The sequence below is a fragment of the Coregonus lavaretus genome (genome assembly GCF_964263955.1).
Source record: "Coregonus lavaretus genome assembly, contig: HAP1_SCAFFOLD_703, whole genome shotgun sequence".
NCBI lineage: Eukaryota > Metazoa > Chordata > Actinopteri > Salmoniformes > Salmonidae > Coregonus > Coregonus lavaretus.
The window spans coordinates 185,294-203,128 of record NW_028161954.1 but is presented as its reverse complement, the minus strand read 5'-3'; the positions used below and the strand labels follow the sequence as shown (position 1 = coordinate 203,128).

The 17,835-nt window shown below is 44.7% G+C and overlaps 1 protein-coding gene across 1 annotated transcript in view; it reads right to left on the bottom strand.

Annotated features, from left to right (window-relative positions):
- Nucleotides 1-17,835, bottom strand: part of LOC311119816 (protein farnesyltransferase subunit beta-like) — a 32,557-nt gene that overhangs the window by 7,154 nt on the left and 7,568 nt on the right. The window contains exons 3-7 of the mRNA XM_084194474.1: nt 14,458-14,530; nt 5,458-5,549; nt 4,271-4,417; nt 2,930-3,013; nt 2,215-2,301 (exon numbers count right to left, since the gene is read on the bottom strand). Coding sequence (XP_084050600.1) covers nt 2,215-2,301; nt 2,930-3,013; nt 4,271-4,417; nt 5,458-5,549; nt 14,458-14,530 — 483 coding nt within the window. The remainder of the gene's footprint in view (nt 1-2,214; nt 2,302-2,929; nt 3,014-4,270; nt 4,418-5,457; nt 5,550-14,457; nt 14,531-17,835) is intronic.

The window sequence follows — 17,835 nt, the reverse complement described above, 5'->3', positions numbered from 1 at the left end:
CTATCCCCCATAGTACAAAAGTTGACCTATTCTGTGCGAGAAATAAATATTCCAAACAGTCTGGGACAGTTGTGGGATGCGACAGATCCCAAATGAATACAACCACTAGCATCAAAAAAAATTTTTTTACGCAATGAGGCTGACGCAACAGATCAGAACGTTTAGCTTTAAAATGTTGATAAACTATTAGGCTATTTCTTCACATTATAAGCACAGCAATGAGCACATGGCAGTAGGCGATAAGCGCGAATGTTCCATTAGCGGGAAAACGCCATTATCAAAAGTGACCACAAATGCGATTATGCATGTAATGCTTTTATTATAAAGGTGCATTTGTATGGTGAAAACTTGAAACTCACACGCTGCGTATGTATGCCTGTTAGGCTCTACACCCCTTGTAAAGCGGATTAATGTGCTTAATTTTAAGAAGTTCTTTGGCCACTTTAGTTGTGATACAAACCTTTTTAAAACATATAGGCCTATGGGCTAGGCTACATGAGGATTAGAAAAAGTCGCAAAAAAAGGCAGTTTCTTATGCTGGGCATCATTCACAAGTGATAATATATAATTCACAAGTGCTAGGCTAATATTGTCACCCATCAGATTATTCTTGATTTAACCTTGTCTTTACATATACTAAATAATATATGTGTGAAATTTGTTTTGATTTAGAATGGACCATTATCATGCACCTGTCTCAAAACAGGCAGCAGGAAAAAATACATGTCATCTATGCACTTAAATAGCAAATGGAGGACGCTTTTCCCTTGGTTCATTTTCATGCCAGCCAGGTAGGCTATACTCCTGTTGTGAAGATAAGCAATGTGCTTAATATTAGGAAAGTTGAGAAATAAATATAGTAGGCCTAGCCTATAGAAAGCTGATGGGATCCTCCTCTTTTTAGTAGAGGCCATCACTCTCATGCATTTGCATAGCCTATAGAAATGTTGTGCAACATGAGCTCATGGGCTCTCATGAAGTGTTCGATTAGATTTTCGATCACATTTGCATTGATATCTACAAAACCATGGTGCTTGCCTACGGAGCTGTGAGGGGAACGGCACCTCCTTACCTTCAGGCTCTGATCAGACCCTACACCCAAACGAGGGCACTACGTTCATCCACCTCTGGCCTGCTAGCCCCCCTACCTCTACGGAAGTTCCCGCTCAGCCCAGTCAAAGCTATTCGCTGCTCTGGCACCCCAATGGTGGAACAAGCTCCCCCACGACGCCAGGACAGCGGAGTCACCTGACCACCTTCCGGAGACACTTGAAACCCTACCTCTTTAAGGAATACCTGGAATAGTATAAAAGTAATCCTTCTACCCCACCTCCCCCATAAAAACAAATTAAAAAGTGGTTGTCCCACTGGGTATCATAAGTTGAATGCACCAATTTGTAAGTTGCTCTGGATAAGAGCGTCTGCTAAATGACTTAAATGTAAATGTAAAGGTCAGAGTGATTAGAGGGACAATAGAGTGCTGAGTACCAGGCAGTTAGCAAGTTTGGTAGGCTACTAATGACCATCAGCAGCATCAGAGCTTGGAGAAGCCTAATTACCGTGACTTAAAACGGTCACGTGGAATTTGACTGCCTTCATGACTCGTGACCGCCGGTGTAGCGGTAATACCACAGCCCGAGGTCCAAATCCTTGTAACTATTATAGTCAATGAAGACTGACAGCACAACTACACTATTTTTTATAAATGTGATTCAAAGGTTTATTATGAAAAGGGAACTTTACGAACGGTGATAGATGAATTTGTATGTTTATGGTAATGACTAAAAGACTGTGTAAACTGTGTTAGTTATAAGGTAGTAATAAACCCACTAACAGAGAAGGGGGGTTAGAAACTGCTGAGACAGACATTCCAGGAGGAAGGGGACCTAGAAACTGGTTAATCATTCTATACTGTGGAAATGTACAGGCCGCCTAAATGTGGGCGGAGCAAAGTTCCTTTGTGTGAAGGAATATAAAAAAGACTGTTTTTGGCGGCAGAGAGCTCTCATGAATAAACATGGCTGATCCCTTGCAGACTGGACAATTTCTTTAATTCATTCTTAACTAGAGTCTTACACCCTCTGGGGATCATTCAAAGTTTGAGTATTAGAGATAGAATTCTCGTGACAAAACGGTAGCCAGTTAAATAGCCACAGATGAACTAAATGGTGTGTCTGAGTGAGACGTGTGTGTGGTTGCTCTATACTGCAGTACCTGACGATCCATGTGGGCGTGTCCTGGAACAGTGTGGGTGTCATGATGTTGGTGAGAGACGCCACTGATGCAGCACAGTACGCACTCCTACAACACAGAGAGAGGTAGGAGTTAATACACACATCTCTGTCTGCTACCAAGATGGAGATAAATAGTTAAACAGTGAGAAAAACAGAGACACAGAGAGGACAGCAGGGGTGACAGAGAGAGAGAGGCAGAGAGAGAGAGAGAGAGGCAGAGAGAGAGAGAGAGAGAGAGAGAGGCAGAGAGAGAGAGAGAGGCAGAGAGAGAGAGAGAGAGAGAGAGAGAGACAGAGAGAGAGAGAGAGGACAGAGACACAGAGGACAGCAGGGGTGACAGAGAGAGAGACAGAGAGACAGGAAGACAGAGGACAGCAGGGGTGACAGAGAGAGAGGCAGAGAGAGAGAGAGAGGCAGAGAGAGAGAGAGAGTGAGTGAGAAAGACAGAGAGGACAGAGACACAGAGGACAGCAGGGGTGACAGAGAGAGAGAGGCAGAGAGAGAGAGAGGCAGAGAGAGAGAGAGAGAGAGAGAGAGAGAGGCAGAGAGAGATAGAGAGAGAGAGAGAAAGACAGAGAGGACAGAGACACAGAGGACAGCAGGGGATAGGGAGTTTGTTGTTATCAGGTGTCAGCGGTGCTCCAGTCACAGTGAAACTCTGTCGATGGAAGGAAGGCTGCTCAGCTCAGTCTCACCTGACATCCACCTCTCCTCCTACGTGCATCACAAAGGAACCATCTGGCTGTTTCACAGAGAACAGGAAGGAGAGTAGCTTCTCCCTGTGGGGGGGTGGAGGGGGGTGATTAAAAAGACATCACACCTGCCGCTGCTACGGCAACACCTGGGTCATGTTCATTAGTTCAGTAGGCGGTACCATCAGAAACATTTCCTACCTTTTGGGGTTTTAAATTAGGTGTGAGAATACTCTTTTTGTTTTTTTGTTATTGTCTATGATGTTGTTAGAGAGGTGAATGTACCTGTCTATGATGTAGTAACAGAGGTGACTGTACCTGTCTATGATGTTGTAGTAAAAGGTGACTGTACCTGTCTATGATGTAGTAACAGAGGTGACTGTACCTGTCTATGATGTAGTAACAGAGGTGACTGTACCTGTCTATGATGTTGTAGTAACAGAGGTGACTGTACCTGTCTATGATGTAGTAACAGAGGTGACTGTACCTGTCTATGATGTTGTAGTAACAGAGGTGACTGTACCTGTCTATGATGTAGTAACAGAGGTGACTGTACCTGTCTATGATGTAGTAACAGAGGTGACTGTACCTGTCTATGATGTTGTAGTAACAGAGGTGACTGTACCTGTCTATGATGTTGTAGTAAGAGGTGACTGTACCTGTCTATGATGTTGTAGTAACAGAGGTGACTGTACCTGTCTATGATGTAGTAACAGAGGTGACTGTACCTGTCTATGATGTAGTAACAGAGGTGACTGTACCTGTCTATGACGTTGTAGTAACAGAGGTGACTGTACCTGTCTATGATGTAGTAACAGAGGTGACTGTACCTGTCTATGATGTTGTAGTAAGAGGTGACTGTACCTGTCTATGATGTAGTAACAGAGGTGACTGTACCTGTCTATGATGTTGTAGTAAGAGGTGACTGTACCTGTCTATGTTGTAGTAACAGAGGTGACTGTACCTGTCTATGATGTAGTAACAGAGGTGACTGTACCTGTCTATGATGTTGTAGTAACAGAGGTGACTGTACCTGTCTATGATGTAGTAGTAACAGAGGTGACTGTACCTGTCTATGATGTTGTAGTAACAGAGGTGACTGTACCTGTCTATGATGTAGTAACAGAGGTGACTGTACCTGTCTATGATGTTGTAGTAAGAGGTGACTGTACCTGTCTATGTTGTAGTAAGAGGTGACTGTACCTGTCTATGATGTTGTAGTAACAGAGGTGACTGTACCTGTCTATGATGTTGTAGTAACAGAGGTGACTGTACCTGTCTATGATGTAGTAACAGAGGTGACTGTACCTGTCTATGATGTTGTAGTAACAGAGGTGACTGTACCTGTCTATGATGTTGTATGCCTCCTGGGTGCCGATGATACAGAGTGCGTTGACAGCAGCGTAGCTGGGAGCCAGGTGGGCGGCTTGACCTGGACCTCCAGCAAAACCCCCCGTAGGACTCTGACACTGCGCCAGGAACTTACACACACTGGACGGGGCAGAGGGGGCAATGTCATTTACACACACACACACTGCAAAGCAGATCACATCGCCAGGGGTTACACACGTAAATGCTAAAACTATCAGTTGTTTATATTGTAAACTGAAAAGGCAAAACTGAGCCATCTCAAAGTTGCTTTTGTGTTAGTCTCTTTCACCAAGGTTGAGTCTTGTAGGCAAGGCTACTTTGGTATGTGCATGTTTGGCCAGCATCAGAATACAGGGCAGGCTGCATGCATCCACAGTAGGTAGGCAGTTGATCCCTGCACGGGTATGAATTTTAAGCCCGAGCCCTACCCATGCTGGTGACGTTCAGAGGCCCTACCCTACGCAGACCCGATTGCTTCTGCCAAATTTAAGGCCCAGGCCTGCCCGAAACCCCAAATAACTTCCTCCGTTAGTAAATCCATTAGCCGCTCCTCTCCGTCTGTCACTCGCTCCCTCTGCGCAGGCAGCTCGCTCTGCATGCGCTCTGCTCATGGTGCTTTGAGTGTTAGTATCCATAGCAACGGCTATGAAGAGACATGAGAGAGCAGTTAGCTGTTAGCTACTTTAACACTCTAAACTCCGGAAAAACTCAATGAACATTATTATTTTCTCTGAAATAATCTCTCTTGTTTTATATTTGACGGCGTTGAAGCACTTCTGACACCATGTTCTGATCTTAGTCAGATATGACTAATAATAATAATAATAGGATCCTATTATTATTATTATTATTATTATTATTATTATTATATTATTATGACTGTATTGCTCAGCAGAGCACGAGCAAATGGCTCAGCTTCAAAATGTTAGTGATCAATTTAGTGATACCCGAGCCCTGCCAGTACCCTAGTTATTAATGAAAAAAATAACCCGGCCCTACCCGGCCCTAACCCGATGTACAATATCTGGGCCTGAAGGACTCGGGTAGCAGAGCTCCAGTTGGTTGGCATTATGGTAGAGCAGCGTTGGGGTGGTGTGTGTTGGGACAAGGTGTGCTACATATTTGTTATGTTAGTGTAGCAGTACAGTCGCTGTACTCACTCTGAGGCGATGGCGGTGGGCACAGCTTCCTCAAGCAGCTCCAGACTGTGTAGAATCCAGTAGCACAACCACGGCCTGCTGGCGTCCAGACACTACAGAGAGAACACACACTAGATACTATAGGATCCAGTACCAGAACCACGGCCTGCTGGCGTCCAGACACTACAGAGAGAACACACAATAGATACTATAGGATCCAGTACCAGAACCACGGCCTGCTGGCGTCCAGACACTACAGAGAGAACACACACTAGATACTATAGGATCCAGTACCAGAACCACGGCCTGCTGGCGTCCAGACACTACAGAGAGAACATACACACACTAGATACTATAGGATCCAGTACCAGAACCACGGCCTGCTGGTGTCCAGACACTACAGAGAGAACACACACTAGATACTATAGGATCCAGTACCAGAACCACGGCCTGCTGGCGTCCAGACACTACAGAGAGAACACACAATAGATACTATAGGATCCAGTACCAGAACCACGGCCTGCTGGCATCTAGACACTACAGAGAGAACACACACTAGATACTATAGGATCCAGTAGCACAACCACGGCCTGCTGGCGTCCAGACACTACAGAGAGAACACACACTAGATACTATAGGATCCAGTACCAGAACCACGGCCTGCTGGCGTCCAGACACTACAGAGAGAGAACACACACTAGATACTATAGGATCCAGTACCAGAACCACGGCCTGCTGGCGTCCAGACACTACAGAGAGAACACACACACACTAGATACTATAGGATCCAGTACCAGAACCACGGCCTGCTGGCGTCCAGACACTACAGAGAGAACACACACTAGATACTATAGGATCCAGTACCAGAACCACGGCCTGCTGGTGTCCAGACACTACAGAGAGAACACACACTAGATACTATAGGATCCAGTACCAGAACCACGGCCTGCTGGCGTCCAGACACTACAGAGAGAAAACACACTAGATACTATAGGATCCAGTACCAGAACCACGGCCTGCTGGCGTCCAGACACTAGAGAGAGAGAACACTAGATACTATAGGATCCAGTACCAGAACCACGGCCTGCTGGCGTCCAGACACTACAGAGAGAGAACACACACTAGATACTATAGGATCCAGTACCAGAACCACGGCCTGCTGGCGTCCAGACACTACAGAGAGAACACACACTAGATACTATAGGATCCAGTACCAGAACCACGGCCTGCTGGTGTCCAGACACTACAGAGAGAACACACACTAGATACTATAGGATCCAGTACCAGAACCACGGCCTGCTGGCGTCCAGACACTACAGAGAGAACACACACTAGATACTATAGGATCCAGTACCAGAACCACGGCCTGCTGGTGTCCAGACACTACAGAGAGAACACACACTAGATACTGTAGGATCCAGTACCAGAACCACGACCTGCTGGCGTCCAGACACTAGAGAGAGAACACACACTAGATACTATAGGATCCAGTACCAGAACCACGGCCTGCTGGCATCTAGACACTACAGAGAGAACACACACTAGATACTATAGGATCCAGTACCAGAACCACGGCCTGCTGGCGTCCAGACACTACAGAGAGAACACACACTAGATACTATAGGATCCAGTACCAGAACCACGGCCTGCTGGCATCTAGACACTACAGAGAGAACACACACTAGATACTATAGGATCCAGTACCAGAACCACGGCCTGCTGGCGTCCAGACACTACAGAGAGAACACACACTAGATACTATAGGATCCAGTACCAGAACCACGGCCTGCTGGCATCCAGACACTACAGAGAGAACATACACACACTAGATACTATAGGATCCAGTACCAGAACCACGGCCTGCTGGCGTCCAGACACTACAGAGAGAACACACACTAGATACTATAGGATCCAGTACCAGAACCACGGCCTGCTGGTGTCCAGACACTACAGAGAGAACACAGTCAGATACTGTAGATGGATGGATGGATGATGGATAGATAGATACACAATATATACAGCAGTATGTGGACATCCCTTCAAATTAGTGGATTTGGCTGCCGTTGCTGACAGGTCTATAAAATCGAGCACACAGTCATGCAATCTCCATAGGGAAACATTGGCAGTTGAATGAACTTACTGAAAAGCTCAGTGACTTTCAATGTGTTACCTTCATAGGATGCCACCTTTCAAATTTCTGCCCTGCTAGTGCTGCCCCGGTCAACTGTAAGTGTAAAGCTCGCCGCCATTGGACTTTGGAACAGTGGAAACGCGTTCTCTGGAGTGATGAATCACACTTCACCATTTGGCAGTCCGACGGACGAATCTGGGTTTGGCGGATGTCAGGAGAACGCAACCTTACCGAATGCATAGTGCCAACTGTAAAGTTTGGTGGAGGATGAATAAGGTCTGGGGCTGTTTTTCATGGTTCGGGCTCGGCCCCTTAGTTACAGTGAAGGGAAATCTTAACGCTACAGCATACAATGACATTCTAGACGATTCTGTGCTTCCAACTTTGTGGCAACAGTTTGCGGAAGGCCCTTTCCTGTTTTTCGGCTTCAGACCAATGCCTATTCTCACTTAAAACATAGTTTTTGGTTTTTAATTTCCATGGTTTTTACACCGGAAGGTGATTATTCAACATTATAATACAGCATAACAGCATATAAAAGTAAACATGCACAATAATGAGAAATGGCAACAGAAATAATTTAGTTATTAGTATTTATTTAATATTAACAGCTGATTTTCCAGAGGGAAGCGAAAAACCAGAAACCCATTTAAGCCAATATGGATAAAAATATCCCTGATCTCTCGTAAGACAATTGCGCAAGCTCCTGGAAAACACACAAATAATCAACATGAACCCATTAACTATTTACATGAAAATGTACATTATCGTTTACTGAAGAAAGGCTTAGTACTATATTACCTGTAAACAAAAAGTGAGTTATCACTAAATATAACATTTACAACCAAATCTACATTCATCAGATATAGTCAACTTTGTAAATACAATTCAGGGATGGCCACAATTGCTCTTGACAAGCTACAGATAGACATACTACACTACAGAGATAATAATAATAATAATAATAATAATAATAATAATAATAATAAGCCATTTAGCAGACACTTTTATCCAAAGCGACTTACAGTCATGTGCGCATACATTTTTACGTATGGGTGGTCCCGGATCGAACCCACTACCCTGGCGTTACAAGCGCCATGCTCTACCAATTGAGCTACAGAGGACCTGTTTTATATTTGACGGGGTTGAAGCACTTCTGACATCATGTTATGATATGTTATCTCCTGAGTGGCGCAGTGGTCTAAGGCACTGCATCGCAGTGCTAGCTGTGCCACTAGAGATCCTGGTCCGAATCCAGGCTCTGTCGCAGCCGGCCGCGACCGGGAGACTCATGGGCGGCACACAATTGGCCCAGCGTCGTCCAGGGTAGGGGAGGGAATGGCCGGCAGGGATGTAGCTCAGTTGATAGAGCATGGCGTTTGCAACGCCAGGGTTGTGGGTTCGATTCCCACGGGGGGCCAGTATAAAAAAAATACAAAATAAAAATATGTATTCACTAACTGTAAGTCGCTCTGGATAAGAGCGTCTGCTAAATGACTAAAATGTAAATGTAATGATCTTAGTCAGATATGGACTGTACTGCGCAGCGGAGCTCGAGCAAATGGCTCAGCTTCAACACAGTCAGATAGACAGACAGATACTACAGGGCTAGAAAAACAGTCAACCAGAGACTATAGCAACACATCCTACTGGCTTCAAGACACTACACACGCGTGGGTTAACTCATAATCCGCGGGGCGGCCGGGTTTAGGGTCATTAAATATTGTGTGGATGAAGGGCGGGTGGGTGGCGGGCAGGTTGAATAAAGAGAAAACAAAACTTTAAATTAATAAATGTATCATTCTGGTGCAATTCATATCTATAGGCTACAGTTGAAGTCGGAAGTTTACATACACCTTAGCCAAATACATTTCAACTCTGTCTTTCACAATTCCTAGTAAAAAATCTTTCATCACATTCCCGGTGGGGCAGAAGTGCACATACCCTCAATTAGTATTTGGTAGCATTGCCTTTAAATTGTTTAACTTGGGTCAAACATTTCGGGTAGCATTCCACAAGCTTTCCACAATAAGTTGGTTGAATTTTGGCCCATTCCTCCTGACAGAGCTGGTGTAACTGAGTCAGGTTTGTAGGCCTCCTTGCTCGCACACGCTTTTTCAGTTCTGCCCACACATTTTCTATAGGATTGAGGTCAGGGCTTTGTGATGGCCACTCCAATACCTTGACTTTGTTGTCCTTAAGCCATTTTTGCCACAACTTTGGAAGTATGCTTGGGGTCATTGTGCATTTGGAAGACCCATTTGCGACCAAGCTTTAACTTCCTGACTGTCTTGAGATGTTTCTTCAATATATCCACATAATTTTCCTTCCTCATGATGCCATCTATTTTGTGAAGTGCACCAGTCCCTCCAGCAGCAAAGCACCCCCACAGCATGATGCTGCCAACCCCGTGCTTCACGGTTGGGATGGTGTTCTTCGGCTTGCAAACGTCCCCCATTTTTCTCCAAACATAACGATGGTCATAATGGCCAAACAGTTCTATTTTTGTTTCATCAGACCAGAGGACATTTCTCCAAAAAGTACGATCTTTGTCCCCATGTTCAGTTGCAAACCGTAGTCTGGCTTTTTATGGCGGTTTTGGAGCAGTGGCTTCTTCCTTGCTGAGCGGCCTTTCAGGTTATGTCGATATAGGACTTGTTTTACTGTGGATATAGATACTTTTGTACTTGTTTCCTCCAGCATCTTCACAAGGTCCTTTGCTGTTGTTCTGGGATTGATTTGTCTCTAGGAGACAGAACGCATCTCCTACCTGAGCGGGATGACGGCTGCGTGGTCCCATGGTGTTTATACTTGCGTACTATTGTTTGTACAGATGAACGTGGTACTTTTAGGCGTTTGGAAATTGCTCCCAAGAATGAACCAGACTTGTGGAGGTCTACAATATTTTTTCTGAGGTCTTGGCTGATTTCTTTTGATTTTCCCATGATGTCAAGCAAAGAAGCACTGAGTTTTAAAGGTAGGCCTTGAAATACATCCACAGGTACACCTCCAATTGACTCAAATTATGTCAATTAGCCTATCAGAAGCTTCTAAAGCCATTACATCATTTTCTGGAATTTTCCAAGCTGTTTAAAGGCACAGTCAACTTAGTGTATGTAAACTTCTGACCCACTGGAATTGTGATACAGTGAATTATAAGTGAAATAATCTGTAAACAATTCTTGGAAAAATTACTTGTGTCATGCACAAAGTAGATGTTCTAACCGACTTGCCAAAACGATAGTTTTTTTTGTGGAGTGGTTGAAAAACGAGTTTTAATGACTCCAACCTAAGCGTATGTAAATTCGACAGTCACAAGACGGGGACTTCAAAATGGCGCCAAGGGAACTGTACTGTTCAGACGGATTAAATGGAAGAGTAGCCTGAAATCTGGACACTGACTGTAGGTTTGTAACCTCTCACAAAGTGCATTCGGAAAGTATTCAGACCCCTTGACTTTTTCCACATATTGTTACGTTACAGCCTTATTCTAAAATGGATTAAATAAAAACATTCCTCAAATCTACACACAATACCCCATAATGACAAAGCGAAAACAGGTTTTTAGAAATGTTGCAAATGTAATAAAAATAAAAAACAGAAAATACCTTATTTACATAAGTATTCAGAAAGTTTGCTATGAGACTCGAAATTGAGCTCGGGTGCATCCTGTTTCCATTGATCATCCTTGAGATGTTTCTACAACTTGATTGGAGTCCATCTGTTGTAAACTCAATTGATTGGACTGATTTGGAAAGGCACACACCTGTCTACATAAGGTCCCACAGTTGACAGTGCATGTCAGAGCAAAAACAAAGCCATGAGGTCGAAAGAATTGTCCGTAGAGCTCTGAGACAGGATTGTGTCGAGGCACAGATCTGGGGAAGGGTACCAGAACATTTCTGCAGCATTGAAGGTCCCCAAGAACACAGTGGCCTCCATCACTCTTAAATGGAAGAAGTTTGGAACCACCAAGACTTTTCCTAGAGCTGGCCGCCCGGCCAAAAATAGCAATTGTGGGAGAAGGGCCTTGGTCAGGGAGGTGACCAAGAACCCGATGGTCACTCTGACAGAGCTCCAGAGTTCCTCTGTGGAGATGGGAGAACCTTCCAGAAGGACAACCATCTCTGCATCTCCACCAATCAGGCCTTTATGGTAGAGTGGCCAGATGGAAGCCACTCCTCAGTAAAGGCACACGACAGCCTGCTTGGAGTTTGCCAAAAGGCACCTAAAGACTCTCAGACCATGAAAAACAAGATTATCTGGTCTGATGAAACCAAGATTGAACTCTATGGCCTGAATGCCAAGCGTCAAGTCTGGAGGAAGCCTGGCACCATCCCTACAGTAAAGCATGGTGTTGGCAGCAGTGAGGACTTGACGCTTGGCATCCTGCTGTGAGGATGTTTTTCAGCGGCAGGGACTGGGAGACTAGTCAGTCTCTGAATGTCCTTGAGTGGCCCAGCCAGAGCCCGGACTTGAACCCGATCGAACATCTCTGGAGAGACCTGAAAATAGCTGTGCAGCGACGCTCCCCTTCCAGCCTGACAGAGCTTGAAAGGATCTGCAGAGAAGAATGTGAGAAACTCCCCAAATACAGGTGTGCCAAGCTTGTAGCGTCATACCCAAGAAGACGAGGCTGTAATCGCTGCCAAAGGTGATTCAACAAAGTACTGAGTAAAGGGTCTGAATACTTATGTAAATGTGATATTTCAGTTTTTTTTTTGCCAAAATGTCTAAAAACCTGTCTTTGCTTTGTCATTATGGGGTATTGTTTGTAGATTGATAAGGGGAAAAAACTATTCAATCAATTTTAGAATAAGGCTGTAACGTAACAAAATGTGGAAAAAGTCAAGGGGTCTGAATACTTTCCGAATGCACTGTACCCTAATATAATATGCTCCATAGTTAAGCAGTAAAATGATTCCCCAAATGTACATCTTGACTCTGGAACAGGAGTGGTGAAATATGATTAATTTTTTTAGAAAACACTTTGGTATTTTTTGAATGGTCTATATCCTGCAAGTTTATCCTACAATGTTTTTGTCAATGCTGAGTCTCAATATATACTGAACAAAAATATAAACGCATCATGCAACAATGTCAAAGATTTTACTGAGTTACAGTTCATATAAGGAAATCAGTCAATTGAAATAAATGCATTAGGCCCTAATCTATGGATTTCACATAACTGGGAATACAGATATGCATATGTTAGTCACAGATACCTTAAAAAAAAAAAGTAGGGGCGAGTCAGTATCGGGTGTGACCACCATTTGCCTCATGCAACGCGATCTCCTTCACATAGAGTTTGAGTTTGAGTTTGAGTTTATTTATTTTTACAGGGACAGTGCACATTAATCAACGTTTCAGTAAAAGTGCCGGTTTTAGCCAGCCGGCTAATTTTCAACCGCAGTCCCTGGGCAGGTTGTTGATTGTGGCCTGTGGAATGTTGTCCCACTCCTCTTCAATGGCTGTGTGAAGTTGCTGGTTATTGGCAGGAACTGGAACATGCTGTCGTAGACTTCCATCCAGAGCATCCCAAACATGCTCAATGGGTGACATGTCTGGTGAGGATGCAGGCCATGGAAGAACTGGGACATTTTCAGAATTGTGTACAGATCCTTGCGACATGGACTGTGCATCATCATGCTGAAACATGAGGTGATGGCGTCGGATGACAATGGGCCTCAGGATCTCGTCACGGTATCGCCGTGCATTCAAATTGCCATTGATAAAATGCTATTGTGTTCGTTGTCTGTAGCTTATGCCTGCCCATAACATAACCCGACTGCCACCATGGGGCACTCTGTTCACAATGCTGACATCAGCAAACCGCTCGCCCACACGACCCCATACACGTTGTGAGTCCGGTTGAACGCATTGCCAAAATCTCTAAAACGACGTTGGAGGCAGCTTATGGTAGAGCAATTAACATTTAATTATCTGGCAACAGCTCTGGTGGACATTCCTGCAGTCAAAATCAAATCAAACTTTATTGGTCACATACTGTACACACATTTAGCAGATGTTGTTGCGGGTGTTGTTGCGGGTGTAGCAAAATGCTTGTGTTCAATTGCACGCTCACTAAAAACTTGAGACATCTGTGTCATTGTGTTGTTTGACAAAACTGCACATTTTAGAGTGGCCTTTTATTGTCCCCAGCACAGGGTGCACCTGTGTAATGATCATGCTGTTTAATCAGCTTCTTGATATGCCACACCTGTCAGGTGGATGGATTCTCTTGGCAAAGGACAAATGCTCACTAACAGGGATGTAAACACATTTGTGCACAACATTTGAGAGAAAAGGTTTTGTGCGTATGGAAAATTTCTGAGATCTTTATTTCAGCTCATGAAACATTGGACCAACACTTTACATGTTGCGTCTATATTTTTGTTCAATGTAGTTAATCTGTTTTAGATAAAACAGAATTTGGAATATTTAAGAGATTACAAATTGTAATGGGCGGAACATTGGCTCCAAAGTTTGAATTCTTACTGCAACTTAGAAACTATGACGAGGATGCAAGGAGTATGAGGCACATCTTCAGTTCTGACCAATAGCAATGAAGAAGAATATCTTGATTAAATCCACCCCACTTTTCTTGTACTACTAGCACTGACTTTGCTGATAACTACTATATTGAGGAAAAACATACTTACTGTGACTGTAATATGCGGTTGTCTCACCTAGCTATCTTAAGATGAATACAAGTAAGTGGTGGAGATCAGTTCTGAGAGATGACGTAAGCCCTACTTCAGATACATGTCATATATTACATATAGAATGTGGTCATCAATGATGTGCTTTGTGGGAAATACTCTTAGGGAATTAGTACTCATGCAGGCTCAGAGTGTATACAGTTGTCTGCCTGGCAGTAGTCTACATACCTCATAAGCATCAGAGAGATGACGTAATCCTTTCTTCAGGTACTGGTAGTGCTGGTCCCTCAATAGAGTGGGCCTGAGGAGAAAACACAGAGTGGGCCTGAGGAGAAAACACAGAGTGGGCCTGAGGAGACAACACAGAGTGGGCCTGAGGAGAAAACACAGAGTGGGCCTGAGGAGAAAACACAGAGTGGGCCTGAGGAGAAAACACAGAGTGGGCCTGAGGCGAAACCACACAGAGTGGGCCTGAGGCGAAACCACACAGAGTGGGCCTGAGGCGAAACCACACAGAGTGGGCCTGAGGCGAAACCACACAGAGTGGGCCTGAGGCGAAACCACACAGAGTGGGCCTGAGGCGAAACCACACAGAGTGGGCCTGAGGCGAAACCACACAGAGTGGGCCTGAGGCGAAACCACACAGAGTGGGCCTGAGGCGAAACCACACAGAGTGGGCCTGAGGCGAAACCACACAGAGTGGGCCTGAGGCGAAACCACACAGAGTGGGCCTTAGGCGAAACCACACAGAGTGGGCCTGAGGCGAAACCACACAGAGTGGGCCTGAGGCGAAACCACACAGAGTGGGCCTGAGGCGAAACCACAGAGTGGGCCTGAGGCGAAAACACACAGAGTGGGCCTGAGGCGAAACCACAGAGTGGGCCTGAGGAGAAAACACAGAGTGGGCCTGAGGAGAAAACACAAGAGTGGACCTGAGGAGACAACACAGAGTGGGCCTGAGGAGACAACACAGAGTGGGCCTGAGGAGACAACACAGAGTGGGCCTGAGGAGACAACACAGAGTGGGCCTGAGGAGACAACACAGAGTGGGCCTGAGGAGAAAACACAGAGTGGGCCTGAGGAGAAAACACAGAGTGGGCCTGAGGAGACAAAACAGAGTGGGCCTGAGGAGAAAACACATAGTGGAAATCTATACATGTACACATAATGGTTGCTAATAGGCTGAGCGCCAGTCTGTTTGTGCTGTCATGCCAACTCCCTGCCATGTATGGCTTGACAACGACAGCAATGGAGTAGGCAAGAGTATAAACAGATCTGGGACCAGGCTACATTATGACTGCTAATGCTATGTTCATTCCATCCTACTGTGGTATGGTCTGTCAAAGGCTGGTCGGACACAATAATCAGCAGCGCCAGAGACGTTGTCGTGGAAACGGCGTGAGTCAGTCAACCTGTTATTGGTAGACTGATAACTACATACAGTATGTGGTGGTTGGGTCGGATGGTTCAAGGCAAACAACAATATATGTGTGTGTGTGTGTGTGTGTGTCTACCAGTTTGAAGATGCAACATATTTTTTTTTGTGAAACAAACAAGAAGTAAGACAAAAAAACAGAACACTTTAGCGTGCATAACTATTCACCCCCCCCCAAGGTCAATACTTTGTAGAGCCACCTTTTGCAGCAATTACAGCTGCAAGTCTCTTGGGGTATAAAAAATAATAATAATTGCCCATTCTTCAAGGCAAAACTGCTCCAGCTCCTTCAAGTTGGATGGGTTCTGCTGGTGTACAGCAATCTTTAATTCATACCACAGATTCTCAATTGGATTGAGGTCTGGGCTTGGACTAGGCCATTCCAAGACATTTAAATGTTTCCCCTTAAACCACTCGAGTGTTGCTTTAGCAGTATGCTTAGGGTCATTGTCCTGCTGGAAGGTGAACCTCCGTCCCAGTCTCAAATCTCTGGAAGACAGAAACAGGTTTCCCTCAAGAATTTCCCCTTTATTTAGCGCCATCCATCATTCCTTCATTTCTGACCAGTTTCCCAGTCTCTGTCGATGAAAAACATCCCCAAAGCAATGGCCTTTTTCTGGCCACTCTTCCGTAAAGCCCAGCTCTGTGGAGTGTATGGCTTAAAGTGGTCCTATGGACAGATACTCCAATCTCTGCTGGGGAGCTTTGCAGCTCCTTCAGGGTTATCTTTGGTCTCTTTGTTGCCTCTGATTAATGCCCTCCTTGCCTGGTCCGTGAGTTTTGGTGGGCGACCCTCTCTTGGCAGGTTTGTTGTGGTGCCATATTCTTTCCATTTTTTAATAATGGATTTAATGGTGCTCTGTGGGATGTTCAAAGTTTCTGATATTTTTTTATAACCCAACCCTGATCTGTACTTCTTCACAACTTTGTCCCTGACCTGTTTGGAGAGCTCCTTGGTCTTCATGGTGCCGCTTGCTTGGTGGTGCCCCTTGCTTAGTGGTGTTGCAGACTCTAGGGCCTTTCAGAACAGGTGTATATATACTGAGATCATGACACAGACATTATGATAGAGGTCTGGCTGAACTGAAGGCCATGATACATATACACCACCCACTCAACACTGTAGGCTGTTTTGATAAACACTTCTGGGGTATTGTCATGAACATGTCTTCACTAATTTAATAGTACTTGATGACAGTAAATTGTGCTCTGTGCTTATATGCTTACTTACACATATACAGTATATATACACACACACACACACACACACACACATATATATATATATACAGTGGGGGAAAAAAGTATTTAGTCAGCCACCAATTGTGCAAGTTCTCCCACTTAAAAATATGAGAGAGGCCTGTAATTTTCATCATAGGTACACGTCAACTATGACAGACAAAATGAGAAGAAAAAAAGCCAGAAAATCACATTGTAGGATTTTTAATGAATTTATTTGCAAATTATGGTGGAAAATAAGTATTTGGTCACCTACAAACAAGCAAGATTTCTGGCTCTCACAGACCTGTAACTTCTTCTTTAAGAGGCTCCTCTGTCCTCCACTCGTTACCTGTATTAATGGCACCTGTTTGAACTTGTTATCAGTATAAAAGACACCTGTCCACAACCTCAAACAGTCACACTCCAAACTCCACTATGGCCAAGACCAAAGAGCTGTCAAAGGACACCAGAAACAAAATTGTAGACCTGCACCAGGCTGGGAAGACTGAATCTGCAATAGGTAAGCAGCTTGGTTTGAAGAAATCAACTGTGGGAGCAATTATTAGGAAATGGAAGACATACAAGACCACTGATAATCTCCCTCGATCTGGGGCTCCACGCAAGATCTCACCCCGTGGGGTCAAAATGATCACAAGAACGGTGAGCAAAAATCCCAGAATCACACGGAGGGACCTAGTGAATGACCTGCAGAGAGCTGGGACCAAAGTAACAAAGCCTACCATCAGTAACAGACTACGCCGCCAGGGACTCAAATCCTGCAGTGCCAGACGTGTCCCCCTGCTTAAGCCAGTACATGTCCAGGCCCGTCTGAAGTTTGCTAGAGTGCATTTGGATGATCCAGAAGAGGATTGGGAGAATGTCATATGGTCAGATGAAACCAAAATAGAACTTTTTGGTAAAAACTCAACTCGTCGTGTTTGGAGGACAAA